At 36.3% G+C, this 27,300-nt stretch overlaps 1 protein-coding gene across 3 annotated transcripts in view; it reads right to left on the reverse strand.

Moving 5' to 3' along the window:
• FSTL5 (follistatin like 5) overlaps positions 1-27,300 on the reverse strand; it is a 362,482-nt gene that overhangs the window by 204,264 nt on the left and 130,918 nt on the right. For all 3 annotated transcript variants that reach the window (XM_082314957.1, XM_082314955.1, XM_082314956.1), the window contains one exon: positions 23,351-23,599. In XM_082314957.1, coding sequence (XP_082171083.1) covers positions 23,351-23,599 — 249 coding nt within the window. The remainder of the gene's footprint in view (positions 1-23,350; positions 23,600-27,300) is intronic.

Below are 27,300 nucleotides of genomic sequence, written 5' to 3' on the forward strand. Positions count from 1 at the left end.
CAAAACATACTTTGCATATCTTATACTTATTAGTCAAATATTTGTCATAAATTTGTCCCACTTTACAGTTTATCTCCTGAAAAATAAATCTACCAATATTTTTGCATGTATAAAATTATAATACTTACAAAGAAGGTCAGTTTAGAGTTTTTTATGTTTGGACAGCAGCAGTTTCCTTAGGCTGTGGCTGCACGGCTAGAAGGCGCGTCCCCTGGGTGGTGGATAGGGGATCCCTCTCTGGAGGGTGCACCGGATAAAATTGAAGAAGGTGCCGCGAACCAACGCAGCCTAAGGGAAGGCCACCCTGACAGAAAATCCACTGGCCCTCCAAGTCATGGGGGTTGGGCAGGAGGCCAACTACCTCCTCCCGGGGGAAAAAAAAAAAAAAAAAAAAGTTGCAGAAACAACGAGCATCAACTTTCAAAAAAACCCGAAATGGCGGAGACGGAGAAAATCAGTAATGAAGTGAGGAGGAGGAGATGGAACTGGATCGGTCATGTCTTGAGGAAAAAACCAACAGAAGACTGCGCTGTGGCCCTTGGGACTCCAGAGCACGCAGCCGCAGACCGATCGAAGTGGAAGAACGATGTTCGCGCCTTGTGTGCCTCCTGGCACTGAGAGAATTCAGATCAGATCAGACAGCAGCACTTTCCATACAACAATTATTTAACAAAATAATTAAGCCTGAATGTGACCACACCTACTTCTCACTTGTCTAAAAGACATCGGAAAACATGAAAAGCATTGCTTTCCATTTTCAAAGTCCATTTAGCCACCCAACATCATATTCAAACCAGCAGTGCACAAAAACAGACTACACTATCAGAAATTCTTGATGTTAAATGCTGGTGGAACCCAAAGGTGTTTTATCTAATTAATTAATTGGAAGAATCACTAGCACATAAATTACAAATTCTAGCTAAAGGATTGTGGTAGTGTACAGAAAATGACTGGCTCCTCAATTAAGGATCTCATGTAGTTTTCCTGCAAGTGTTTTTCTTCTTGGATCTCATACTCACTAATCTTCCAAGGGACACCTTGGATACCTCCATGCCGATTGTTTCCTTAACTAATTAGTCAAAACAGTATTGCTCCTTCTTGTTGAAAGATGACATGAAGGATTCAGAGCTCAGAAATGAATCTTTTAAAGATCTGTTCTAAATATAGAAAAATCAATCACACAATATTTGTCTTAAGATTTCAATATCCCTTTCCCTGCTCAAGGCTTAGATGACATTTGTGTTCGTAGAATTAATGGTATTGCAGCCTGCAATCAGCAAGTCTGAAAATATTTTCTTTATGACTTTTGTCATTTTTTTGTGCGTTTAAATCTTAAGCATTTTTTTTCCTTATATTGATTTACAGAGATACTTTATTTTGCAACTACTTGCATTAGAATTGCTTGAGTCACAGGTTCATCCATTCCTCCTGATAGAGCTCTGATCACATTTCTTCAGGAATTTTTTCACTCATCCACCACTGATACCCATTCTAAGACTTCATTTTCAGCCTCTCTTTCACCCTGCTGGACATTGCTCTCCATATGGCTGGAGAGGTATTAACTCTTTCTTCTTAGAACATGCAAGTACTGTACTCTGCTGAGTACCCAGCTTCCCAAAAATTGTTCCTGTCCAATTCAGGCTTTTTTTTTAAATGACTACTGACTATACTACTGTAAAACCATAAATCATCTTCTAGCTCAGCATCAGAATTCTGTTGTGCACAGCAAAACTCATTTGTTGTGCACGCTTGTTCAAACCATTTCAGATACTGAATTTGATTTATTAGGATGTATTTTAGCATGACATTTGTAAATCGTACTCTGGAAAAGTACACGTAGTTAAAAACAGAGACACTTCATGGCCTCATGGTCACTTTATGGAGGCGGTTGGTAGCTGCTATCTTAAACCTTGTATGGTCAAGCAACTACAGGTAGGCTATCCTCAGCAGACCTGCCTGAGTTTGTAGCGTATAAATAAAAGCGTAGCTCCACATCGTGACAGAACAGAAGCAGACCTACTAAGTGACATGTGTACATTATGCCTGTCTGCAATAAGAAAAAGAAAGGGAGAGAGGGAGAGGAAGAGAGTGTGAGCGCACATGTACACACTGGTGTGAACCTCTCCCAACAATTTTGCCCTCAGCTGGCTATGCCACATGCCTCTTGTACTGACTGCTACTGATATTTCTGTGCAGTTACAATTCCTTCTATTGAAGACTCACATAACCACACCAGATAACTACAATTTTCTTTATTTTCTATATTGGCAAATAAGGTAGAACAGAAACATAACAATTATGTTACTTCAGGCAGACCACTGAACATAGTTCGTATTCCCAGCAGAAGAAACAGAAAGTTTAAAGAATTGTAATGCCCTCCTACAAACTGCATGAGTTCCTATGCACTGACAAATGCAAATAATTTTGTTTCCATGACACAGCAGCAGTTTTCTGCAGAACTTACCTCTTGCCTGACCCTTGGTACACGAGGTCCAGCTCTATCCTAGAGATCATCCACAGCCAACAAGTTATTTCCCAATAAACTTAAAGTTCCCTTTGAATTCAGCTGAGAGGCCAAGCCATATATACCACGGGGAGCACACTTTTGTTAATTCTGTATCAGAGATGAAGCATACTGGATGAAGAGCACGAATGAGAAATTTGCACTGATGCTGCCTGTTTGTCATTTGAAGATTTTAATTACAGTAATTTCTAATAATATTTCTTTAGTCAGCAATAAATCTATGAATTTACAAAACATTTTCATCCTTTTAAGATTATTATGTGCAAATGAAATGACTAAATATTTTATGCAGCATATAATGCCAACAGCTGGTCAAAATTTGGCAGCTCTATCTCTTTTGCTGTATCTCTTCCTAGCAACTGACAGTAACAAGCCTTTTTTTACCGAGATTGAGATTTCACACTGAGAAATGCAACTCAATTATTACATTCACGGCAAAGCAGCCAAACACCATTAAGTGATTCACCAACTGATGATATGGTGTAAATGTAGCACACTCATTTAAATTGGTCAGTGTGCTAAGCTGTTGGATAACACTACGCTGAGTTGCTCAAGTAGCTACTGAAGTCAGCTGAAAGACAGCCACCGCCATGGCTTGTGTATTAGGCCTTAGATCAGAAATACCAGAGTCCTCTCCTTGTTGTTGGTAGTGCTGTATGTGTATCCACATTACATCTACTGGCAATCTTTGTCTTACTTTAGCCAGTGATAACTTTGTTACTTTTGCATCCCAGATAAATTACCAGGAATGACGTTTTTTCCCTTTTTTTTTTTTTTTTAATAATAAATGCAATTAAAATGAAAACATTTTTGGATTTGCAACTGCAAGCAAAATATGGTACATTCCCAAAGTATGATAAGTCAGTAAAAAGCTTACAGATATGTAAACAAATGTTATGAATTATCCCATAAAAGCCATTTCTGGAATACTGTTCAAAGACATTGTTTTCAAATTGCGAATTAAGGGAATAATTATATATTTATTAGGCTGGCTGAATTGCTATGACTGTCATAACAGTATGGGATATATTTGAGAGTTGATACTGGATGTCAGCAGAGGAAATTGAAAATAGTTCAATTGGTAGGTTTCTACCTTTAAGAGGTTTCTTTTCTATTAAGAAAGGAAATGGTGCTATTGCCTGCAAATGGAGTTAAAATACTATTAAATGCCTGTACTTTGAAATACATCCCAAAGCTATTTGATGTCTCTTCCTGCAACTTATTAGCAGTCAAGAAAATTCAGATTGCCAAAACATTTAAAAATGCTGCCCAGAGCAGACCAATTTTTATTGTCAGCAGACATAATAATCATGTAATCAAGGAACTTTTTTCTATAGGCAAGTCTGAACTGGTCATTTTGTGTTCATACTGATGAGAATATTCCCTGCAGAGATTCAAAGTAGAGAGGTGGAAACTCAATCTCAGCAGCACAAGGGAAAACTATCAAGACTCCTTTAAATAAATCCTTCCTTTGGATTTAAGTCAGAGTGTAACAAACGGGTTATCTGTTAAAAGGAAGTGGTATAACATGGCAAATTCTGGACACTGAGACAGCATGAAAAAGTGGAAGGTAAAAGAAGAGGCAAAAGGAATGAGACAATTTATTGTTTCCTGAAGAACTTCAAGAACTTCTCAAGATTTTTCTTTTTGTCCATCTCTTCTCAAACATGTATAAACTACAGTTTTCTTTACCTCTAACTACTTCAAACACTTTATTTCTACTACTCCACCTGAGCCTTTTCTTTGTATTAAAGCTAAAATTCATTGGTTTGGGTTTTTTTGGGGGGTGTTGTTTGTTTGTTGGTTTTTGGTTTTTTGGGTTTTTTTGTGGTTTTGGGGCAGGTGTGGGGGGGCTGTTTTTCAAGTATCCTGGAAGTTCTCTATAACAAGTTGTCATTTCCTCATCATGTCTGTGTCTCTCATCTCGCCATCAGGTCCAAAGGACTGTGATGGCATACATGCATTAAATGCTGGCTAATCACTATCACTTTCTTCTGGTTACATAGTTGTCATTCTGGATTTAAAAAAAAAAAAAAAAAAATTACGCACACTTAGCAAAGGTAAATTGTCCTCCTCTGCAGTCACAATTCCACAGTCAAGGTGTCTTTGTAAACCTATGCACATGTACAAATACATAAATATAAATTTAGCATTATTTATTAGTTTGTATATACACACATACATGCAATATATACAAACAATAACCTATGGGGGCTAATTTGCCTTAGAAACTAAGAATTTTCTTCATCAAGCAGTTATATACACTGACACAAAGAAATTGGTTAGATAACCTGGGCTTCAGCAACCACTGCACTACAAACAGTGACTCAGAATAAAACCTTACAATTTACACAACAAAATGAGTCCACTGTTGAAACCCCAGTGCATTACAATTCCTTCTACAGCCGTAGAGACTCTGATGGAGATGAGAGAGAAAAGTTCAACCTTAGGAAAATCCTTGACCAAGGTCACTTCAAGAAAGACCAAGCAGATCCTGAATACTAAACAACAGAACACTCAGGCGACACCAATTTGTCTCAACTGTCACACTTGCCATGTAAAAGAGGGAAATGACTCACTGATGCAGTTTTCAAAATGCAGAACAAAGCAGAACAATAAAATTTCCAGACTCAGTAAAGTATCTCTGCTGGATTTCATTCCCTAAAATATAAAGGAAGATGGCGGTTTCACGCAATGGAAGTGCATCCTCTTCAAGACAGAAAATAAATCCCTTCAAGTCATTCAGGGAGAAAAATTCTTCAACTTCGGACAGTCTCACAGCACAGCAAATCCACAAAATATACCAGTAGACTTTTTTTTTTTTTTCTGGACTGAGACCTATGAAGTCTGTCAACAGGAAATGGTATTCCTCAGGAAATCTCCATCCCTGTACTCTGTTCCATCACAAACTAGTGTTAGCTCTACCTGATCCTTAAAAGACCTACACGCTCTGCTCAACATCACTATCCCTCAATTACCAATAAGCACATGAATTTAAAGGGAAGAACACAATTCACTTCTCTGGCAATTGCAACAGAGTCGACGTTTCAGAGGCCTGAGCCAATATTCGCAGAGTAATAATTTAGGAGTATTTAAGACGTGCAAGCACTAAAAATTTAATGTTAGGAATGTGCTAATTTGAACTTCAAAACATAGTGTTTTGTTGAAACAAGCAGACCAAAGTGTGTATAGCCTCCTCTCAGCATTCAGAAATACTTCTGAGAGTACAACTCATTCTGAAATCTCTAATAATCTATGAAAGTCAGTTCGTTGAGGTACATTTCATTAAGTTAAGGGAACCTTTCTCCATTCCTTAAGTTACGAACATTATCAGTGAGAAATGCAGAAAATTGATATTATTGTACAGCCTTTCACCTGCACACAGATAACTTTCTTTTTTCTCCTGCAACAGCTCAGATTAGCAGAGAAACTACTGCTCAAAGCCACCCATGGGTTGTCCACTGCTCCTATGAAAAGATACTTAAAAAACAAAAAAACAAATAAAAAACCCAAAACAAACAAACAAACAAACAAAAACAAACACCCTCCCCCCAAACCCCAAAACAACAAAAAACCACAAGCAAGGAGCAGCTGCCCATTTTCAGCCCTCAAAGAGCATCATTATCTAGCTCAATTTCGTATATCAAGGAAAAGATTAAAGAGGCGATAACGATCGTAGCCTGTGAATACCTGTGCTATTCTAAGACCTCTGATTCTAGAATGTTTTTTAATGGAGTAATCTGATATTCAGATAAACCACCTTTAAACTAATATCAAGGGTTCACTCTGGGCTGCTTTCTGGCATGACTGAGTACTGCTAGTCTCATGAGCGTGACAGACTTGAGAGAACAAGGGCAGTACCCAGCCAGCCAACTCACAGACTGGAGCAGCCAGCATTTTTATGCCAAGGTAAATAGTGAAATGCTTGTAGTATCAATTTTTTAGAATTTGTCTTGACAGAAATTCCAGCCTCACAGTTTCTTTGTTTTGTGAGGGGTTCTTCTGTTGGTGTTTTTTTTGCTTGTTTGGTTTGGGTTGGTGGTTTTTTTTTTTTTGTTTGCTTGGTTTTTTTTAAGGACTGTGACTCTACTCTTATTTCCATTTTAGTAGCTCAGTTTCTCAGCCTTTCAGCAGTTTTGAGCTTTTATTTCTGAAAAGAAGTAAAAATTCTTGCAAATCATTTGAAACATAAGAAAGAAAATGTCACACACTATAACACTCTCAATGATCAGGCAACATAGCAGTGTACTGCAAAGCAAAAAGTAAAATAGCAAGTTTAACTAGAAGAGAAAACGCAAGTTGCTCCTTCTACTCTCTTTCCACAGAAACTTGCGTTTCTAACTTTACAAAAAGAACTCTTTTTTTTGATTGGTCAAAATTGTGGCTGCACTATATCATCTGCATAATTTCTTGTTTAGTGAAAAGATGGCGCACTTGGCTCTAAATATTTAACTTTTATTTGGAGCTTTTTTGTGAACAGTCTTTTCTTTCCTTTGTTATGGACTTGCTCATAAATAAATATTGTAAATAAATTTAAGCTGATGTCATTTCTGGAGAGCTATTAGGCCTTATTATACATGTTGTATAGATTGATCACCCTAGCTTTGTAGTATTGAATCTATTCAGCTCTACACAAATAAAAGCTTTGTCCATCTGTTTTCTGCCAGTATTACAATTTTAAAAAATAATTGTGTTTCAAAATAAAATTTTTCAGTGACAATGGAAGAATTTTCAGTGAACATTCTGTTAATTTTTATTTTTAATTACCGTAAGTTTTACATTCAACTTCTTGTGATGTGAGCCTCCTCTTCGCCACTAGTCCGATAAGCAAATAAAAAGGTTACATATTAAAACAAAGGTACTTAACCTTTACTTGTAATATTATGTACATTCACTTTCTCTTACAAGAGACAGAGAATTAAGACCATTTCTTCTTTGATTTCTCCTCTGGCTTTTAGAAATAACAATACTCCACTCAGCCTTCTGCACTGAAAGCGCAAGTCCTTAAATTATGCATTATAAAAGATCATTTAAATACTGCAAGTATTGAACCATTCATCAGGTGAACTCTGCATAAATTTTCCACGCTATGAAATTATCATTTCAGAGTCCCATTCTTTTTGTCAAAACAGGAGTAAAGCACTGTCTGAAGTTTAACAAAAACAAGCACCAAATTAGATATTTATCTGTGCCACCATTCACTTTTCAGTTCAAAAATTCTCCTTTCACTTCAAGGTCCAGAATGTTTGATAACGCACTGGTATACAACTCAGGAAAATATTCTTAGATGTAGACTGAAAAATGCATCCACAAGACATCCTGAAGTCCCAATCCATTGATCATCTAAATAACAGCACTGTTCAGGGAAACAACCCTTTTTAGTCAACATAACCAGATTTTCATCTCCCAGAAACAAGTATACCAAATGGATAGGACGGACTAGACCCATCCACAGATCTTTCACAGTACGAAATGGGAATGTTAAGATGCACATCCAGGTCCCCACAAGGCTTCAAAGTGTCCTCACTGCCACCATCACCACTAATATTGGCAAATAGAATAAAACAACTGACAAAATGAGACAATGATTTTATTTTTTTAAACACTATTTTTTGGGGGGACATTGGAGATTTTTTAGCTGATATTAAAGTCATATATGTATGTACAAGTTGGTGTTAAGAAGAGGATACCAAGACAACTCTAATGGCTATACATATCCTGCATGGACATATGCTCATTTAACTACAAATTACAAAAACGAGTAAAGGTTGTAAGCTGTTACTACTAGATATTTCAGTTGAGCTCCTGGGTCTCCCCGTCAACCGTTAACTCAAGCCTTAAACTATTAATGTCTTTCTATCTTTATCTATTTAGACTTCCTGCTGCCTAGGAACAGGACTATACCTTATTCTAAGTCCATAGAGAACAAAAGATTAATGGAAAAGCTTTTTTTTTTTTTTTTTTTTTTTATTTATTTCCAGAGTTACTTGCTAGTCTAATACAAACAGTATTAAGCAAAGACAAAGAAAAAAACAAACATAAAACCCCACAACAAGCACAGGAAATGTAATATGAGTTCCTGCTGATCCCTTTTGTGGTTTTTTTTTTTTTTTTGGTTTTTTTTTGTTTGTTTGTTTGTTTTTTTCAAGTACATATTCTCTACAAACTAGACTGAAGAAGTCTAGCTTTATTTTTTCAAAGCTTCAGAATTTTCTGAATACTTTTAAACTTTTTAACACTTCAAAGGGGACATACAAGAAAATGTTTAAAAAATTAGTTAAACTGTGAGCTCAATTTCGAAAACATACAAAGTAGGAAAACCATATCCATTATAAGGGAGGAACTGCCACCAGCTGTGATGTTTACCAAATCATCAACCTTTCAGAGACAAACAGTTTCACAAAATGCTGCACCATTTCACTGTGGGACCATGGCTACAACTACAACAGTGGAGCTAGGAGCTCTTCCTTGCTTCTGGGTCTGGATTTACACTTCAGCCAAATTCTGAGAACATTCAAGTTGACCAACTTGCATCCTTTTCCCTAATCCTTACTTTCTGTACATGTTAAGCAAGTAAGGGAGAAATCAGGGCATGGTTCCTGCATCGTTAGGGATGAGGATCCCAGGGTACACCGACAGGAGAAGCCCTAGCTCAGCACACAGGCACTCTGTGATACATTACCTTATGACCCTTATTGTCAGCTCTCTGCTACTCATTGTCAATGTGCTACCTAAAACAAGTTTTCCTATGTAAAAAAATATTTTGAAGATTGAGTAAACACCTCTGGAAGTGGTCCAGGGATCCTAACATGTCACTGGAACAGCCATGCAGAAGGATATTAGCCAGCTTTATGAAAAACCTAGGCTACAGCTTCTTTGTCACATTTCTCCTCACCTCTAATGTTAGTGCTCGAATCATGAGGCCTGTGAAAGACTATTTAAAATCTTCAGAGCATTTCCCCCTTACTGCTATTCTTTACTGTTATTCTGTACCTTCCATTTGAATACTAAAATTAGCAAACAAGACAAGTGGGCAGCTCAAGAGTTAGACTTGGGCTGAGATAGTGATCTAAAACCAGACTTCAGAGCACCAACTTGACTGCATTTTGTATAAGAACAACAAGCATCACATTATTGGTACAAACAGCACGGTTTCAATAAAACAGCATTTTCCAATTAATATTTTTTTTTTCTTTTAAAGGCTTATTCCTTTCAAACTTTTAACCCAGTATTTCCTCCTTTGGACTCCCTTTTACATGTTTCATGCTTGCAATATACCACTTATTCTTCAAGTGACTGACTTCAATCAATCTAATCTTTATTACATCCAGTAGGAAGGCTTGAATTAGGCCCTGAGTTCACTCAGATGATAGTGTCAGAGAAACCTCCATACCGGGTATAAGGACTTTTCCCCCAGAAGTCCTTAGCACTTAGGGTTTTTTTAATACAAAAATCTGAAACACATGATTTCTAATTTCTTAAAAAAAAACAAACAACAAAACAGTTACTTTAAAAATAATGTAAAGATTAAAGAAAGCATTAGCATTCTTATATATAGCATAATTCACAGCCTCATGTAACTAATATATACTGATTTCTTATGTTCAGCATTATTAGGGACTTTAAATTAATCTTTTATCAGTTTTTTTCCTACAAGGTTTATTACAGAAGTATGTTTTTCCAACCACCGTAGCTAAAATTTCTGCTTTAAAACTCCATCATACAGTAAAATAGATGGATATATTCCCAGTGTGGCCATTCACCATCTGCTTAAGCAAATACACTTAAAGATGCTTCTACAATTGTGATAAAATGACAGCAAATCTAAGAGCGCACAGAGCTCATATTCTAAAATGATGATTGTACAACTATAGCTTGCATCATTAGGGACCAATAAAAGTCTTTATGTTCCATTGGAATGACATGGACCTTTATCAAAGAGAAGCTGGAATAGGAAAATAACAAAGAAATGATCCATTCAACAGTTGTCTTAAATTTAGGAGCAATAATGAAACAACTTCTTGACCATAATTAGTATTTAACACCACAAAAATATTTTTCTTACTTTCAGATTTTTTTACTGATATACAAGACTTGCCATTTTACTAGACTTCAGGAGTGCTTTTTTCTCATTTTTCAGGTGGGGTTAATCATAAGCACAAGTAAATTCCATATTCTTAACAACAGTTTAGTTAAGATTCTTCATGTACTTAGATTGTTATTCATTTCATTATCAAAGTGATGACTGGGAAATACTAAATCCATAGCTTCCTCCTTGCACAGTGTAATATCCTGACAAATAAAGGCTGAATAAGAAATGGAAATTTGCAGTTTTATTAGTCAGTAGCACTTTTTCTGTTCTATACAACTAACATTATTAGATAGATATCAAATCTGTATTAAAACACTAACAGCAAAGCTTCAATACACTGCACGTTTACCAGGAGTTTTAGTAATAACCCTATAGAGAATACAGCTAAGAACTCTACTGCTTTAAGGCCAACATCAGCAGTTTTCTTTGGCAAAAACACTTTTTCTTCTAGAGATTCAGCAGTCTTGGTCTTTAAATGGTGAAAAGAAAAAAAAAATCCACCATCTGTTACAGCCCTGAGGGAGACAAACTTTCCTGGCAGTATATAGTTCAGGATTTAATTGCACCCAAAGCCAATACAAGTAAACGCAAAAATATAAAACATCATTCTTAGCAAGTGTAAGTTTTGTATAATTTTACTTTAGCTTATTTCTTTGGGCTACACTTTAACCTATTTTTGCTGTAATCTGTTTCCTTTATTTCTTTTGTTTGCTTTCAACAATTTTAAATTAAATCCATATTATCATTCCAGATAAAGAGAAAACTAAAGGATCTAATTAGATTTCATTGCCCAATTTATCAAATTTCATTCACTCTGTGCTTGAGTATCAGGAAGAGTACATTTGCTAAGGCCAATGACAGTGGAAACATTTTCTAATCTCAAATAACTTTTTTTTTTTTTAGCAATCTAGTTTCTTCATAAAAAGTAAAAATTTCAAATGTACATTTTATAAATATTATTTTTTTTTTTACTAGCAGTAGCAAAACTCTGTGATTTCAATGACAGCAAAAGGGAGAAGTTCATAGTCAAACAAAGAGAGAACTAAATTAGACTGAGGCAAAAATTAACTATTTTGAATTCCTGAAATTAATCTTTTAAAATCAGTGTCAGCTGGAGGATTCTTTGGGCCATTCCATATGAATTTCAATATCAGCCAAATCTGTTTTTTCTCAGGACAAAGTCTCTCCCTTAATTTGATAATATGCTGTCTTTTAATTGCAGTTTATGTTAAAAGGAGTACTGTATGGCATCAACAATTCCATAACAAATAAACAAAATGCTGTCACTGGATCACTCCACTTATTGTAGGTCTCTGACAAGCTTCAAATTATTGTCTTTTGCTTGCAATGCTTTCTGTTACAGTGGTATAGCTAACTACCTTATTTTTTTAAAACTAAGGTAATATATTTAGTATATAAAAACTGCCAGGTCCTGGCAATAAATAGAGTACATACCCAACCTTCATCAAAATCATGCTACTTCAGTTATTTTATTTACCTGTCTGTGACACAATGAACAGAGTATACCGCCCAAGTCATCATCTTCTGTTAGAAACTGCTTGTAGCTAATTATTTTCTGGTCACTTCTCACACTTGCCCATACCGTAACTTTGAAAATTAAAAAAAAAAATCTCATAGCTGTCATCACAAGCATAGATGAAGGTGGAAGGAAGGCATCTTTGTACCACAATGTGTTCTAGTCACGAGATGAAACAAAGGGAAAAACTGGAAGTTATCTAGGTAGTGATCTACTAAGCCATCAAATTTAGAAGTGTCCAGCTGTTACATCTCATTACTTATATTCTGCACTTTCTAGCAGCTTCCAAGAAGTATGAAAAAACCTACAATATTTACAGAAATTGAAAGAATTTTGCTTAAATTAGGTACTGCCAGCTATGTACACTAAGTTACTTTGAATCATATCCCATTTCTCAAGTTCCACTAAGGCATTACACATTAAAAACAACCAACCAACCCTGAAAAGGCAACACTACTTTCTTAATTTTTGTTTACTGTGAACCCACAAATATTTCTACTATCCTATGTTAAGGGAGAGTAAATGGCAAATCACAAAAGGCAGCTTTTAACTTAGAGGTTTTATCCACCATAGATTTACTTTTCCCATCAATTATTAGCTACTGGAGTCAGAAATGGAAATTTAGGATCATTTTTGCATGCCTACTTCTCTCCAGCATTTGTAAAAGAAGCTACTGCTTTTTTTCAGCTGGTATACCACATACTAGCCAACTTGAATTACAAATATTATGCCAATGCCTTGTATATGTATCCAATTGCTAATGATTTTTAAAGGCCAACAATATGTTCCATCAGACAAATTTCCCACAAGGCCTAATGATAATTCTGACATGATTTTAATTAAAAGTCTAAAAAGTTTGCCTTAAACAAACCAGTGCGCATTAGCTTAATGCTTTGCTATTACTCTAAACTGAAAAAAATATATATACTCACCTAAATGTCTGCCTAAAGGCAAGACTTCCTCTGTTTATTATGAATTTATGACAAAACAGTTTAAATTTAGTTTGGTTTATTGTGTAACAATTTTCACTATCCCATAGTACCCAATTTGATATTTAAAAATCACCCGATTTGATAAAAATAATTGAAGAGTTATAACTGGCAGCAAGAAGTTTTAAGTTTGGTGTACATGCAGTCATTGTGTGACTACATTATGGACTACTGTTGCCTATTATTTTTCCAGTTTTGAGCACACTCAGTACTCTCAATATTAGACAGTACCAATATTTATTTTAGAATGCCATAAAGAGTTTTGTGGTGGCTTTTTTGCCCTTTCTAAAACTTCTTTTAAAGGTCATATAAGCACAGAAGTTGAGGACACAGAGACTATTTGAACCATATTTGTACAATCCTTCTAATCCTAGCAATGTGTCAACACTTTCATGACAGTATTGAATTAGCAGAAGGACAAAGAAAATCTGTCCTGTGATCTGCGTTGTCCTAGCTGTAACAGCAGGCTCAAGCTACCAGATCACAAGGGAAGGCACCAGTAGGACTCCAATGCTACCTCTCCACTGGTCACACTTTGCCAGAACTCTACTTCTATTTCTCTTCCTCTGTTCTCTCCAATTCTCCCTCAACAGTACTGGAAACTACTGGCTGAAGCGGAGCACTGCACACTACCTTCTGCCCCTTCAAAATCAGGCCGAGGATGTGTAAGTAAGGGTGTTTTTCGGAGACACTTATGCACAGAATCACAGAATGGTTGAGGTCAAAAGGGACCTTCAGAGGTCATCTGGTACAACTCACTGCTCAAGAAGGGCCACCTAGAGCTGTTTGCCCAGGACCACGTCCAGTCAGGTTTTGAATATCTCCAAGGAGGAAGACTCCACAACCTTTTTGGGCAATCTGTGCCAGTGCTTGGTCACCCTCACAGTAAAAAAAAGTGTTTCCTGATGTTCAGACAGAACCTCCCGTGTTTCAGTTTGTGCCCATTGCCTCTAGTCCTCTCACTAAGCACCACTGAAAAAAGCCTGGTTCCATCCTCTTTGTAGCCTCTCTTCAGGTATTTATATACATTGATGAGATCCCCCCGAGCCTTCTCTTCTCCAGGCTGAACAGTCCCAGCCTTTCCTCATAGAAGAGGTGCTCCAGTCCCTTAATCGTCTTTGTGGCCCTCCACTGAAATCTCTCCAGTATGCCCATGTCTCTCTTGCCCTGGGGAGCCCAGAACTGGACACAGGACTCCAGGTGTGGCCTCATCAGTGCTAGGTAGATGGGAAGGATCACTTCCCTTGATCTGCTGGCAATACTTTGTCTACTGTAGCCCAGAACACCATTAGCCCTCTCTGTCACAAGGGCATTTTGTTGGCTCATCCCTTTACCTTCTCATTGTATTAGTCCTATGCTACAGGGGCCCTCTCCCATCACGGTCCCTTGTATGGAAGGGATGATAAAAGATAGCTGCACATCATCATCTTCTATAAATAACAATTAGAAATAACTACTGTTGCACTATTCAACCAAACGCAAATTGAGCTGCAAACTTGAACTTTTTGCAGTATTTGTTATAATAAAAGAAGGTGAATGAGGCACTTCATTCAATACATAAAAAACACAGTGGCTAAGAATAACTTAATTTAGAGCAAAAATGAATAATATATGCACTTCTAATGAAAAAGCATTCAAGGTTCGTTCTTTTTCGAGTAAATATTATCCAGGTATACCAATTTGGAAGAACTATTGTACTATATTTGGAAAACATGTAGGAGGTGTAAGCATTTGTGAAACTGCTCATGCAAACACAGTATCTCCATTTTAAGTCAAAAATCACTAAAACGATTTCTCTTTTCTCCCCTTAAGCTCTCTTTCCCATTTACTTGGAGAAGAAGGGGGGGGGGGGGGGGGGGAACCACCAAAACCCAAAACACTAAATGTAGTGTCATTTAAAATCCCGAGGCTCATATAGTCTGTAAGTAAAGTATATTATCACAAATAGGCACTGAGTTGCCATCTACACTAAGAAAATAGACAATCTGGGTAATCACATCTTCATTTAAAGTGTTGCTTGTCTGATACAGTGACTTGATAGAGCCTTTAGAATGCAGCTTTCAGTATAAATGCAGCTTCTTTGAACAGATTCAACATCATTACTACAAGCAGAAAAAGTTTTAAAATTCAAAGTCTCCTACCAGTGAAAATCTGTGATGCCCATAGACCCATTTCTTTGTGTGGTAACAAACAGCAGTGATGCCCCTACAAGCAATTTTAAACTTCATTCAGGTTTGCACAGAGATTAACTACAGAACACTAATTCCTCATCACTATATGAATGCAGAATATGTAATAGGTTAGAGCTTAATAACACATTTATTCCAGTGTTGAAGGAATTAATATACAAAGATCAGGACTGCTCTAGCTACTGAAAATAAGAGATGTCTTTAGCCAGTCAAAAAAATCCTATGTTTATAGCATGTTTGAGGCTTGTCACTGCCCCATCCTACATTTTAGAAGTATGAATTTAATTCAAAGGAAGGAAAAAGAGTAGGGTTCTAGGCTTTAGTTGTGAAGTGGTACAGTATCACCAACCGCAATGAATGAAGGGTGTGCTGAATGTTTCATTTTTAAATTAAGCATGTTATATGCATGTTCTCATAAATATCTTGCACTCAACTTGCACATAAATATCTTGCACTCAACTTCACTCTGCAGATTCAGTAGCAAATATTACATACATAGACCTTGCATCTCTGTTAGTTTAGGCAATTTAAGACAATTGTGGGCAATTTGAGAGATGTTTGTGACAAATCTTGCACAGCTACTTGAGGAAAAACTACACTCTTCCGAATCTCATAAGCAATTCAACACAAGAAAATGAATCATGTGGGGACAGCAGACTAGAGGAACAGTGCTAAAATACAGGTCATGGTTTCAAAGGGCAATAAAAAGAACCAGTTTTCTATTGGTTAGACCATCACTTCCCAAAAAAAAAAAAAATGCTGAAAGAAGCAGAATATATACCTGCCATTAACACAGCAGTGATTTTTACCACTCTGTGAACATGCAGTTACTAACGTTAATAGTTAAAAACATCTACAATCCCTGCGTGAAGTCACACTTAAGAAATTAATCTTAAATCATAAGTGTTGCACTAAAGTGAGGATATGTAGATCATGAGCTGAATCGCTAATATAAGTCAAATAATTCATATGCTTTATCAAACATGTTTTAAGATCAAGCAGAATCTTTCTTACTTCTTAGTCTTCTGATAAGAGTTCTGAAAGATTTTTCGTATTTCTTTTTCTAATCCAGTTTATGTTGAAAATACATCCGGAGCGATAGTTGAAGCTTGACAGTTTATCAGCAGCAACCTTAAGGGTGTATGCTATCTGCAGGAATTCAAGCTTTCAGAAAGAGTATAATAATGATGTTTTTGAGAACTTCAACAGAGAAGCCAGCTTATAGCCAGAGAAAAAAGAGCAAAGACATCTTGGACGTCTTAGAAACAAGTTCTGTTGCAATGAAAACACTGCACCAGAATGTCATTCAGATTAACATATCCTAAATTTCTTTTGAAAGCTTGGCTAATGATCAACACTAAATAATGAGTGTGCGTATTCAAGATTTATATTTAAGATCAGATTAAACATTTCCTGAAGTGAAACTGGTAAGACGACAGAGACTTATATACTTGCTTTTGAAGTATACGAACATCAAATCAGATGAAATAAGTGTCAGTGCTTGTAAATGAATGTGTCAATATTTTAGGAAGCAGTCTAATACCACACTCACCTAGGTCACAAATCTCACACACACACACAAAAAAAAAAAAAAAATCTTTAATCCTGTTGCAGTCACTGGAGAGGCTAGACCAGTATTCTAGATCTTTTCTGTGGGCTACCGTTCAGATTTAGTTCACTTCAACTCACTTCTCCGAGCCTTCTTTCAAAAGAAAAAGCCTACAGCCTTTCCCCTAGTATTTAGAAAGTCTGCCTGTGAAATCCTATGTTGCTTTTACTCATGAGATCTGCTGTCTACAAAACAAACACAAAAGCTTGTTTTGAATCTGTTCCTGCTGTCTTATTTGATAACTTTCAGTTCTTTTATTGGAATACAAGACAGTCTACTCATATTCACCCTCCTCATGCCCTGATGATTTTGTAAGCCTCCTCCATATCCCTTATAAACCATGTGGTGCTTTTGGTCATTCTTGTTAGCGTTGTCTGAACTTTTTCCAGTTTGCCCACACACCTTTTGAATTTGTTCACAGTCAGCTCTAATCGTCACTGCGCTGAACAACTTTGTATCAGCAGCAAACTTTCTTACCTAAGTTTCCACTTTCTCTTTTGGGAACAGACTGAAAAGCAAACATTACAGCCATCCTCAGAAATCTAGCCATTTTAGTAATACTAGTAAGAAATCTGAAGCTCACAGACAGTTTAACAGATTAAAAGACTTACCAAATGAAAAATGAGACAAGAATAGAAAGAGAAGAAAGTAAAATAACGTTGTTATCATAAGAATGCTACAGAAGCTACTTATAAGTAAAAAGCTTGCATATGAAGTAACCTTATTCCAGAAATATTCTATAAAAGTCATAGTACATAGAAATCTGTGTTACATTCCTGAGGACTCGTATTAAATTGCAGTTTGTCATAATGATTGAGCCTATCGCTGTGTGTAGAAATAGATTTAATGTAAAATGTATAAGCAGCTCAGGGTGGAAAGAAAATATAAGGTTGTCATTGGGAAGTTTTTAGTCTCTTATTCAGATTTACTGGTCTGGATTTATGAAAATGAAGTAACTGAAGTAAACACAAAAACAAAGACATAACTGAAGCTTATTTGACACCCAGCGTGGGGCATTCACCACCCAGTACACTGTCCCACATGAGTCCAACTGAACTTTTTAGAAGCTGAAGAATAATGCCTCCAGACTTCTAAATTCAGCACAAAGACATTAATTTCACAGTACCGCTTCACAGAATGAAGATAGTGGTGGAGGCACCAAGCAAAGCAATTCTAGTCCATTTGAATCACTGCCCGCTGGGGCTTGTTAAACCTATGGCACGTGACAGCCAGGAAGGTGTTATACAACAGCATCAAGCGCAGCGGGAGCCAGATGGTCGGATTTCTTTTCTTGCACAAAACATTAAGCTGCTCTGAAACACAAAGCGCGTGGCTTGAGAACGGCCTCTAGAACAGGACACTAGAAGCAGAGAGCATGCAGAGCTCACCTAGCCAAAGAACTATGTAGCCAGCGAGCCAACAAAAGCGGTGCCAAACCGGAATGGCATCAGCATATCAGACTTCCCAGCTCACACTGTCAGTATCAGATCTAGTGAATAATCTAAGCTTTGAATTTTGATTTTTCACTAGCATTTCCTTTAGTTCATCATTTGTGTTCCCTCCTCTTCCCACCACCAAACTCACCACCCTGGCACTTAGACATCTCTTTTTTTTCTCCTTGATATACTTGCTCCTTACCTTCGCTCCATTATTTCCTTTCCCTTGCTTTCCCTTTTATCTTACCTCCTCCCACATTCTGTTCGGGAATTCAAAACTAATAAACCCACAAATATGATAATGACCAAGGCTAAGTAAACTAGTAGCCAGGCAGCTGCTCGCTTCCCCATTCCTTTGTTCTCCTATCAGTTGAAATATTAATTTGAGATAGTTAGACAGAACATTCCTTAGATCACCAAGGATTTCCTAAAGAGGCCTCTTAAGTTCTTAGAATAATCTTAAATATTTTAAAACATTTTTAGACAGTTAAGGCCTGAGAGCAGCTCTGAAAGTGATAGTGGAACTTGCATTCACTAACAGAGTCACAGGACACCGGACTTCACAGGTGGGAAACAGAGGACTCAAAAGGTACAGAAAATACTTCTAATATAATCCCCTTTCTATGGATTTAAAAGTAATTAGCTTCTCTGCAGAATACATTTTGCCTCTGTACCAGAAGAAGCTGAGACAGCTTATTGAGTAACTCAAAGGGTCACAGTCAACATCTAACCAAGACATTAGGAAAAATCGTTCAGTGTCTGATGCAAGACATCATGACATGCCAATAAGCAACTGACTGAAAAATTACAGTAAGAGTGGAGAACAAGTAATTTCTAATTTAGGATGGCCATTGTCTTGATCCATGTCAAAAATGTACAATTTGCGTAACAGCCTCAATCGTCAGGGAAAGACAGAGATACTTGAAACTTTCAACCTCAATTACTGTTTTATGCCTGTGTTCTACTCATATTTGGCAAAAATGTATGATTTAATTTAACATAGGGAAATAAACATAGCAAGTGACAATGAAAAAGGAAGGAGTCCAATGAACCTGGGGATGTCCATGTCAGTCACAGGAATGGGAAGAAGAGTTTGTATATTTTGTTAACTGTTTCAAGTTTCCCTGCACCTCCTGTCAGCCTACAATGGGACTAAAAAAGAAGAAAGGTGTAACTAACAGATTTAGTGATAAATAATCTACATAAAAGGCAGGTAAGGGACAAGAATCTGAAGTTTTAGTTTAGAAAAACAGCATATCAGGAGAGTACAGCTTTGACATAGGTAGCTTTCACTACCTGAAAATGAATTTATCAAATGTTTCAGACATGACTTTGTGAAGGATTTGATGCTTTTTGTTTACATTGTTTCACGCACAGCTTAGGTAAGACACATTTCTCAGTGATGTTAATGGAGTTTCAACATATAAACCAAAGACCTTTTCATTTACCAAGTCAATCCTTTAACTCCACTCATCATGTAAGTGTTTAAAAGGGCATTTTTCAAACCGTTAAGCAGAACTCATGATGTTTGAGATCAACTATAAATCATTTGGTTACAAGATGTATTATTTTAATAATTATAGCTACTTAGCTGCTATTGTAATGTTAATCAGGTATATAGAACATTTGCTTATAAAATTTTAATCTCCAGACACAGAATACTAAAATGTTTTCTGGTAAGCTTACGCCTTTAAATAAGATGTATTTCTCAGTTTCTCTGATCTTGAGCTCAATACGCAATCTGTCTGAAACTTAAAATTTATCCATGAAGAAATATTTCCCAATAAAATACAATCAATGCAGTATGAGGATTTGAAACCCAAAAAACCCAAAGCATGACCTTGTTAGAGATAAATATAAAGCTCAGACCAGATGAAATTTACAAATAAATAAATTAAAAAAAAAAACAATAAAGTGACAAAGTACACAGTCATTTGATCTGAAAATCAACTGATTAGCAATAAAACAGAAAGCAAAAATCTTTAATTGCAATCATCATATACAGAGAGTCATTGTTGTCAGTGACTACCATATGACGTAAGCATCTTGTAGGCATACTGAATCTCTTCCCCACCCTGCCCCCCCAGTTCAGATTAGCCTTCAATAAAGAATTCTGTGAAAGACTAAAACAAAATGCTCAGAATATTCGTTTTCTGAATGTAAAACCTTTTTTGAATTTTTCTGGTCTTCGAAGCAGCTCATTGAAGTGAGATCATTTGTGCTAAAGGACGCCAGCTAAACTAACAAGGAGGACGTGCAGCAGTGCCCTTCTGACACCATTGATAGTGATGGGGTTCAGCTTCTCTATCCAGGAGTCCCACTGTTGAGGGATTTTTTCCTATTTGCTTTTCAATGTTTTTTGACCTGATAACTGGTAAGACTTCAGGCCTACTGAAGGTAATCTACTAGTGGCTAGCTCAGAAGTACTTCGTAAAAGGAAGGAATCACATGAAAATACTTTGAAATCTTCTGGCTCCTCTACCATATAGGTATAGTGAATGTTGGAGGACATATTCAATAGTCATGAATGGCGACAATGCTTTAACCTCACTGTGCTGTAGTACAGCAATGAATGAGCTGAAGTCAACAACGTAGAAACCGAGATCGGTAAGGCCCATATATACCAAATAAAATAAAGGAAAATAACTGTCCCCAGTCTCACCTGTTTAACACCACTGAAGTCAACATAAGACGAGAAAGAAGAGAGTAAGTTATTTTACACTATTTGTAGGCATCTAGTTACAGTGTCCGAATTAGAAGACTTCAGTATCTTGATAAATAACATTTTTCAGCAGGCAACTCGGAACAAGTCACTTGCATACCCTAGTCCTGTTCCAAATATTGTCACTGACTAAAGGGGAAACCTACTTTTTAAATACAGAATCTAAATTAGGTGTCTGAAGTTGAACACTGTTCAGATATTCCGTTGTCCACTACAACAGACATGAAACTAACGTAGTAAATTTAAAACTTAAAGATGAGCTAACAAAACTTCAGGCAGCATTTGGATGATATTTCTAACTAAAGCACTGTCTCACTTTCCATTTCAGTAAATAAATCTCACCATGTTTTTCCCCCTCTAGGAAAAGAAACACTAATTTTTTCACAAACATGCTCTGAATTTATTTGTATTGTATATAGCACACTGAAGAACTGAAATTAACCCCATAAATTTGAACATTTTAGTGTTTGTTACTGTCATTTGTTCTATCGGAGTACTGCATTATCTAAAACAAAAAATTTTTGAAGTTTTTTTTTTTTTTAAACCTAATTAGGAAAACATAGCTTTTAGTTTTCTAAAAAGAGATTGTGATTGTTAAGACACAAGACAGAAGCATTCATGTTTTGTTGTTATTGCGCAAACCATTCCCTACAAGCCTCATATGCTATGCTCCTAAAACCAAATTTTAATTTTCTAGTACCTCAGAACACAGGCTACTTACTTGAAGTCTATATATTGTGATGATATATCAGTTTTATACAGTGTCCACATTTAGTTTTGAACAAATTTAAACCTTCACTATTACTTACAAGTGTATTTCCCATTATTTCCATACACCCCCCTTTAATCTATGAACCCCTGTTCCTTCACAGATTTTGGTGACGTTGCTGAGCTTAACATGTCTGTTGAAGGAAGCAAAGGAGGAAAGGCACTTCACCTTGGCAGTCACCCCATTTACTCAGCAAGAACAATTATATAAAGCCCAGCTGTGCAACCATTATATTTTTTTTTCTTTAAGTTCTTGAGAAAAGATAATTTTCGGCAGGTTCCACCCACCTCCATCCCCAGTATTCAATTGTTCTACTACAAAATCTTTCATAATAATAAAAATATTGGTATTTGTGCATGACTTCAATGTTTGGATTTGGTAAAGAAAGCCCAATTTTTCATTTAAAGGACAATTCCTCAACCATAAATGTAGTGAAAAATTCAACTTTGGAAATTTTAAAATTGGTTCCATTTGAACAACCTTACGCTAGAATACAATCTTGAAAATTCTGATTAAGATTTAAGTGGAATATTGCAATTTAAATGAATGTTCCCTACAAAGGTGAATTTCATTTAACGGAAATATTTTAGTAGACTTCTTTCTGTGGTTATAGGAGTTATTAGTTGCTATTACTGAGAATGCAACTATATCCACAACGTGTAACAATATTAACAAAAATAGAACAGTCTTTAAAAAGAATACAAATTCAACCCCCAGGTAGGCTCTTTAAAAACGGCCTTATTTAAAAACATTTCCCCCCCCAGAAAAGCCATCTGCCTGTTTTAACCAGGAAAAATGTGCTGCAAAGTACTATAAACATGCTTAATCAAGGTCTGTATTGGCAGAGTTCCAGAAACCTGTAAGGCATGCTCAAATTACATAAAAAAGAACAAGTTGCAATTGTTGATGACTTCGGTATAAGATGCTTAACATAAGGTATATCTCTCAGCATTCAGAAGATTAAAAAGTAGCTAAACTTGCACGTTTTGGTGAACATGCAAGCAAATTCTTCATTGTCCAAATTCAAAGCAAGGAAGACCCATTTAGCCGTGAACAAGCTGCTGGTCTATCAACTTCAACACCAAATACAAGCACAGGTCCTGCAGCCTTACAAAACCCCTCCGAAATCCTAAATTCTGTTTTTCCTGTAACAGAGATTAATATCCTTTGGGCTTTGGGACTGGAAGTACATTCAGATGAATGAGGTCAACAGCCACATTTGTAAGACAAGCTGCTGTGGATTAATTTTCAAGAGACAACTGGTTTATTCAGGTTAAAAAGGGGTGATTGCCTAGAGCACTGAGTACAAATAAAGAGGAAAAAAAACCCCATAAGATATCTCTGGAGTGAGATACTTACTGTATTAACTTTTTGAGTCATTTATTCACTGTACACTTGGTGCAGCCTCTATAGGGCTTTAATTGAACTGCTTGAAAACACATACCTGATAGCAATATTCCAGATATGGTTCAGCTGCACTTACCTTTGAAGAAGCAATCTTCGTTGTGTACAATGGTGACCTTTTGCTTTTTCAGACAGGCAGCCCTGTGCACTTCGCAATGGTTTTCATAGAATTCTCCATCAGAACCGCACACGGGCTTGTAATGCGGCTTGCAGTGCTCCATGCATAGACACTCAGCTTGGCCAGTCTCCCCATTCACAACACAGTGTCTACCCAGACCGCAGTACTTGTTTTCGCACGATCCGAAATGGCCATCTTGACCCATATACCCTTAAAAAAAAAAAAAAAAAAAAAAAGCCTTGAGATATTAATTAGATTTTAATTGCCTACAAGATACAAAAAGGATTGTATTATGTAAATGAAGTGAGAATGTGTCCTTTGTTACATCCTTGACTAATGCTTAACATAGGTCAGCCCAAAATGAAACTAATTTAATCTCATTATCATGACTAGGTATACATTTAGTCATTGTCATGTGTTAGACTAACTGTAATTACGAGCAACATCTAGCAGCAAGATTTACTCTTAATTAAAAAAAAATCACAGTAAATCATGTCTTTTTAAATGTATATTGAAGTTTGTCACGTTAAGAGTGCTATGCTATTGCAGGTAATTGAACAATGAATTCCCTAGAATTTAGATCATAGAATCACAGCATCTCGAGTTGGAAGTGACCAATAAGGATCATCGAGTCCAACGCTGTGCTCCTCACAGGACTAGCTAAAACTAAACCATATGACTAAAAGCATCATCCAGATGCTCCTTGAATTCTGACAGGCAGATAAAATAGACATTGACACATCAAGACTTATAGCAAAGAGTAACTAGAGCTGGGTCAAGGCTCTTAACCAATATGGAGAAGGAAAAAAAAACCTCTGTGGTGGCAAGACAATGACATTTCAGGGAACAGAGCATGGTGGAAGAGCAGGACTGATATATCAAGTGAATGGTGGCTGGAAGAAGTCAAATGAGCCTCTAGTGGTATTTCAATGAGGCAAATGGGATTTGTATAACTGAACTTTAAGAGGGCTGCAGTAGAGGTAAGGAAGTTTCTGCCATCTGCAGCTCACGCTCCTAGAACATGGAAATGGATTGTCTCCATTAGGCTACCAAACTTTCTATCCTATCTGTGCTGCTGCCACCATGTAAAATAAGTACTGCGGCCAGTAGCAGATCTCTAGGTGAACAGGGAAGTTAAGCGCACAGTAATATTTCCGTAGTACATCCTTAGTTTCCATCTTCACTGCCACAGAACTAACTATGCAGTCACTTCTTGGTGAGGGAAAGGGTAGAATGAGAAAAAAACAAAACAAAACAGAATTGTCAATTGCAGTTACCAAAACTTCAATAATGTAGATGTTCTGATACCATAATTGTGTCCTAAAATAAGTATAAAAACACTAAAATGTTTCCAAGCATGGGAATAGACACTGCCCTTCAATTACTTCATTTTATTCTCTTGCTATACACTCCTGATCTCCAGAACAAACAAGAACTTGATCCCCAAATACTATATACACCTAGTATTCTAACTCCTTGCAACACTTTCCTTATCCTCACAGCCTAGCTAAATAATACTTGGCTGCCCCATAAAAAAATAGTATGAACTAACAAATGGCAATGCGTAATTTGGTAGTATTAGATTCATTTTCTGTAGCAAAGAGCTAATGTGTCAATACTAGCATTTGATGCACATCGCTTCTAACCACTGAGAATTTATGTTTTTCACTTCAGTGGCAGAAGTAAACTCTTAGCACTTTTTCTTCTTAAGCCTCCAGGTCTATTAGACCTAAGACAACAATGCTTTGATTCTTTGCTTTCTCATAAAGCACAAATTTTCCAGAAACAAATGTACCACACGCAACCATGAAATTTGGTTCTAATATGACAAATGTTTTTGCAATATTATTTTGTAACAATTTGAGCACAAAGGTGAGAGGACTACGTATTCACCTCTTGTATATCTGATATAACTACACTACAGTGATTTTTATACACATGGATGAAACAGTATAGACTAGGCTGGTGGTGACTTTAACTGCTCATGCACCAAACTGACTTGAAACGGGCAAATCCAATTCAACGTTAAAAATTTCCCATAAGTTTTTGAAAATATTATTCCTTGTGCCAATGTATCACCACTATATACAAGCAGCAGACATTAACTGACAGAAATTAATGTAAATCTGATTTCCTTCTACTACCGCTAACCTCAGATAAAGTCTTGCAATGTCCGAGAGTACTTTATAGCACAGGTCACGTACACACATTACAGAATTACAAGACTTCTTTGAAGTGACAGAACTATTGCAGTTTGAGGCCAAAGTCCATAGATGATTATTATTTCTACCTTCTGAATTAGAAGATAAAGATCTCAATCTGACAACTGCTCTGAATTATTGAGAGGTGTGTGATGACTCAGAAATGCACAGTGCTGTATATTGCTGTGAAAGTAGAAACCAATTTAAGACTTCACTTGGGACTTCATTTTAGTACTATAATTGAATCTGATGCCTGAATGCAAAACAGTTACTTTCAGATGAAGGAGAATGATTTGCATGATATATATATAGATATTTATAATATTGGTATATGTCATCGTATACCAATCATGTACATCAATAAACAAGCAAGCTTTTTGCCCTAATGAAAAACTATATGACTATGTTTTATGAATGTCTCCATTTTACACCATTAACTATTCCAAAACAATATAAATATTTGCATACATCACTGCATACGCAATTCCTTCTATTGAAGTGGATAGTAAAATTCCCATTGACCTCAATAGAGGCAGAATTCTTTCTTCATGGTCTTTGCCTTAAGTTCAGCTATTTTTAATGCCTTCAGAATGTTTAACAAGCACTGTTCTGTGTTATTTTTCATTTAGGAACTTGCAGATCTTCTAATGTACTTGATGAAAAGGAGCAGCTCTGCAGTGTTTCAAGTGGTTTAGAGTACATATTTAAGAAAAATAACAGTTTAAGTGTTTGTTCTTAAAAAGTCCACCAACTAGTGGTTACCAGATCGCTCATAGCAAAACACTAAATAAAATCCGCGCAATTTCAAATGAGGTGACAAATGTTCACAAACATAACTTTGATATAAATTTGAACTAAAAGCGCACCCAATTTTGAAAATGTATACAAAAATATTAAATAGCTACTGTGACAGAAAAATAAATGGGTTTAGACATAAGTAAATTTTTTTTAAAATAAGCTAGTTACACAAAAATCTAGGAATTTTAAGACTACCAACGGAAAACAAAGGTATATGTAACAGCATGGATTTGATCTTCATCAGTTAAGTCAAAATACTGACTTTACTGTGGAGGATCAAATCAAATTATCAAAAGCTGCAGGGCTCATGCAGTCGTCCTGGATTTTTTTCTTTCACCTGAGTAAGTGACAAAGCCCTAATACTGCAACTGAATAATAAAGAAACAACTGCAAAGCGCTATTTGTAAGAATTACTGAGAGAAGTTTTTCTACAGATACTTATGTTTCCTTTTTACATTTCTGGGAATTATTAATTAAATATTGGGACAACCAGATTCACAGAGGAATAAGCCAGTAAAACAAAGGAGATACCAGACGCTTTGAATAGCCTTAGTAAGGGGCGCTTAAGATAAAAAGCACTAGCATTTTGTTGTCAGAGCTGGAGAAAAAAAAAAAAAGGCAAAAACATTTGACCAAATATAATGATACAACAATGTCAGTAACCTTTCTGTTTACACAAATGCATCAGCTTCAAATCTTAGCTCATTGCCAAATAAGTCTTTAAAAATACTGAGATAAAAATCTGATATACGAAGAACTTTTGTAACAAGGTTTCGTTGATAAATGCAAGTAAAGCACAGCTTCATTATTGGTCTGGTCCACTGCGTTTAGTTAGAGAGTTCTGACTGCTAGAGGTATTGCAGGCTATTCAGGACTCTCACCTGATATGCTTTCATCAAGTTGCAGCTGTCT

Source organism: Platalea leucorodia (assembly GCF_965183815.1).
Source record: "Platalea leucorodia genome assembly, chromosome: 6".
NCBI classification, from domain to species: Eukaryota; Metazoa; Chordata; class Aves; order Pelecaniformes; family Threskiornithidae; genus Platalea; species Platalea leucorodia.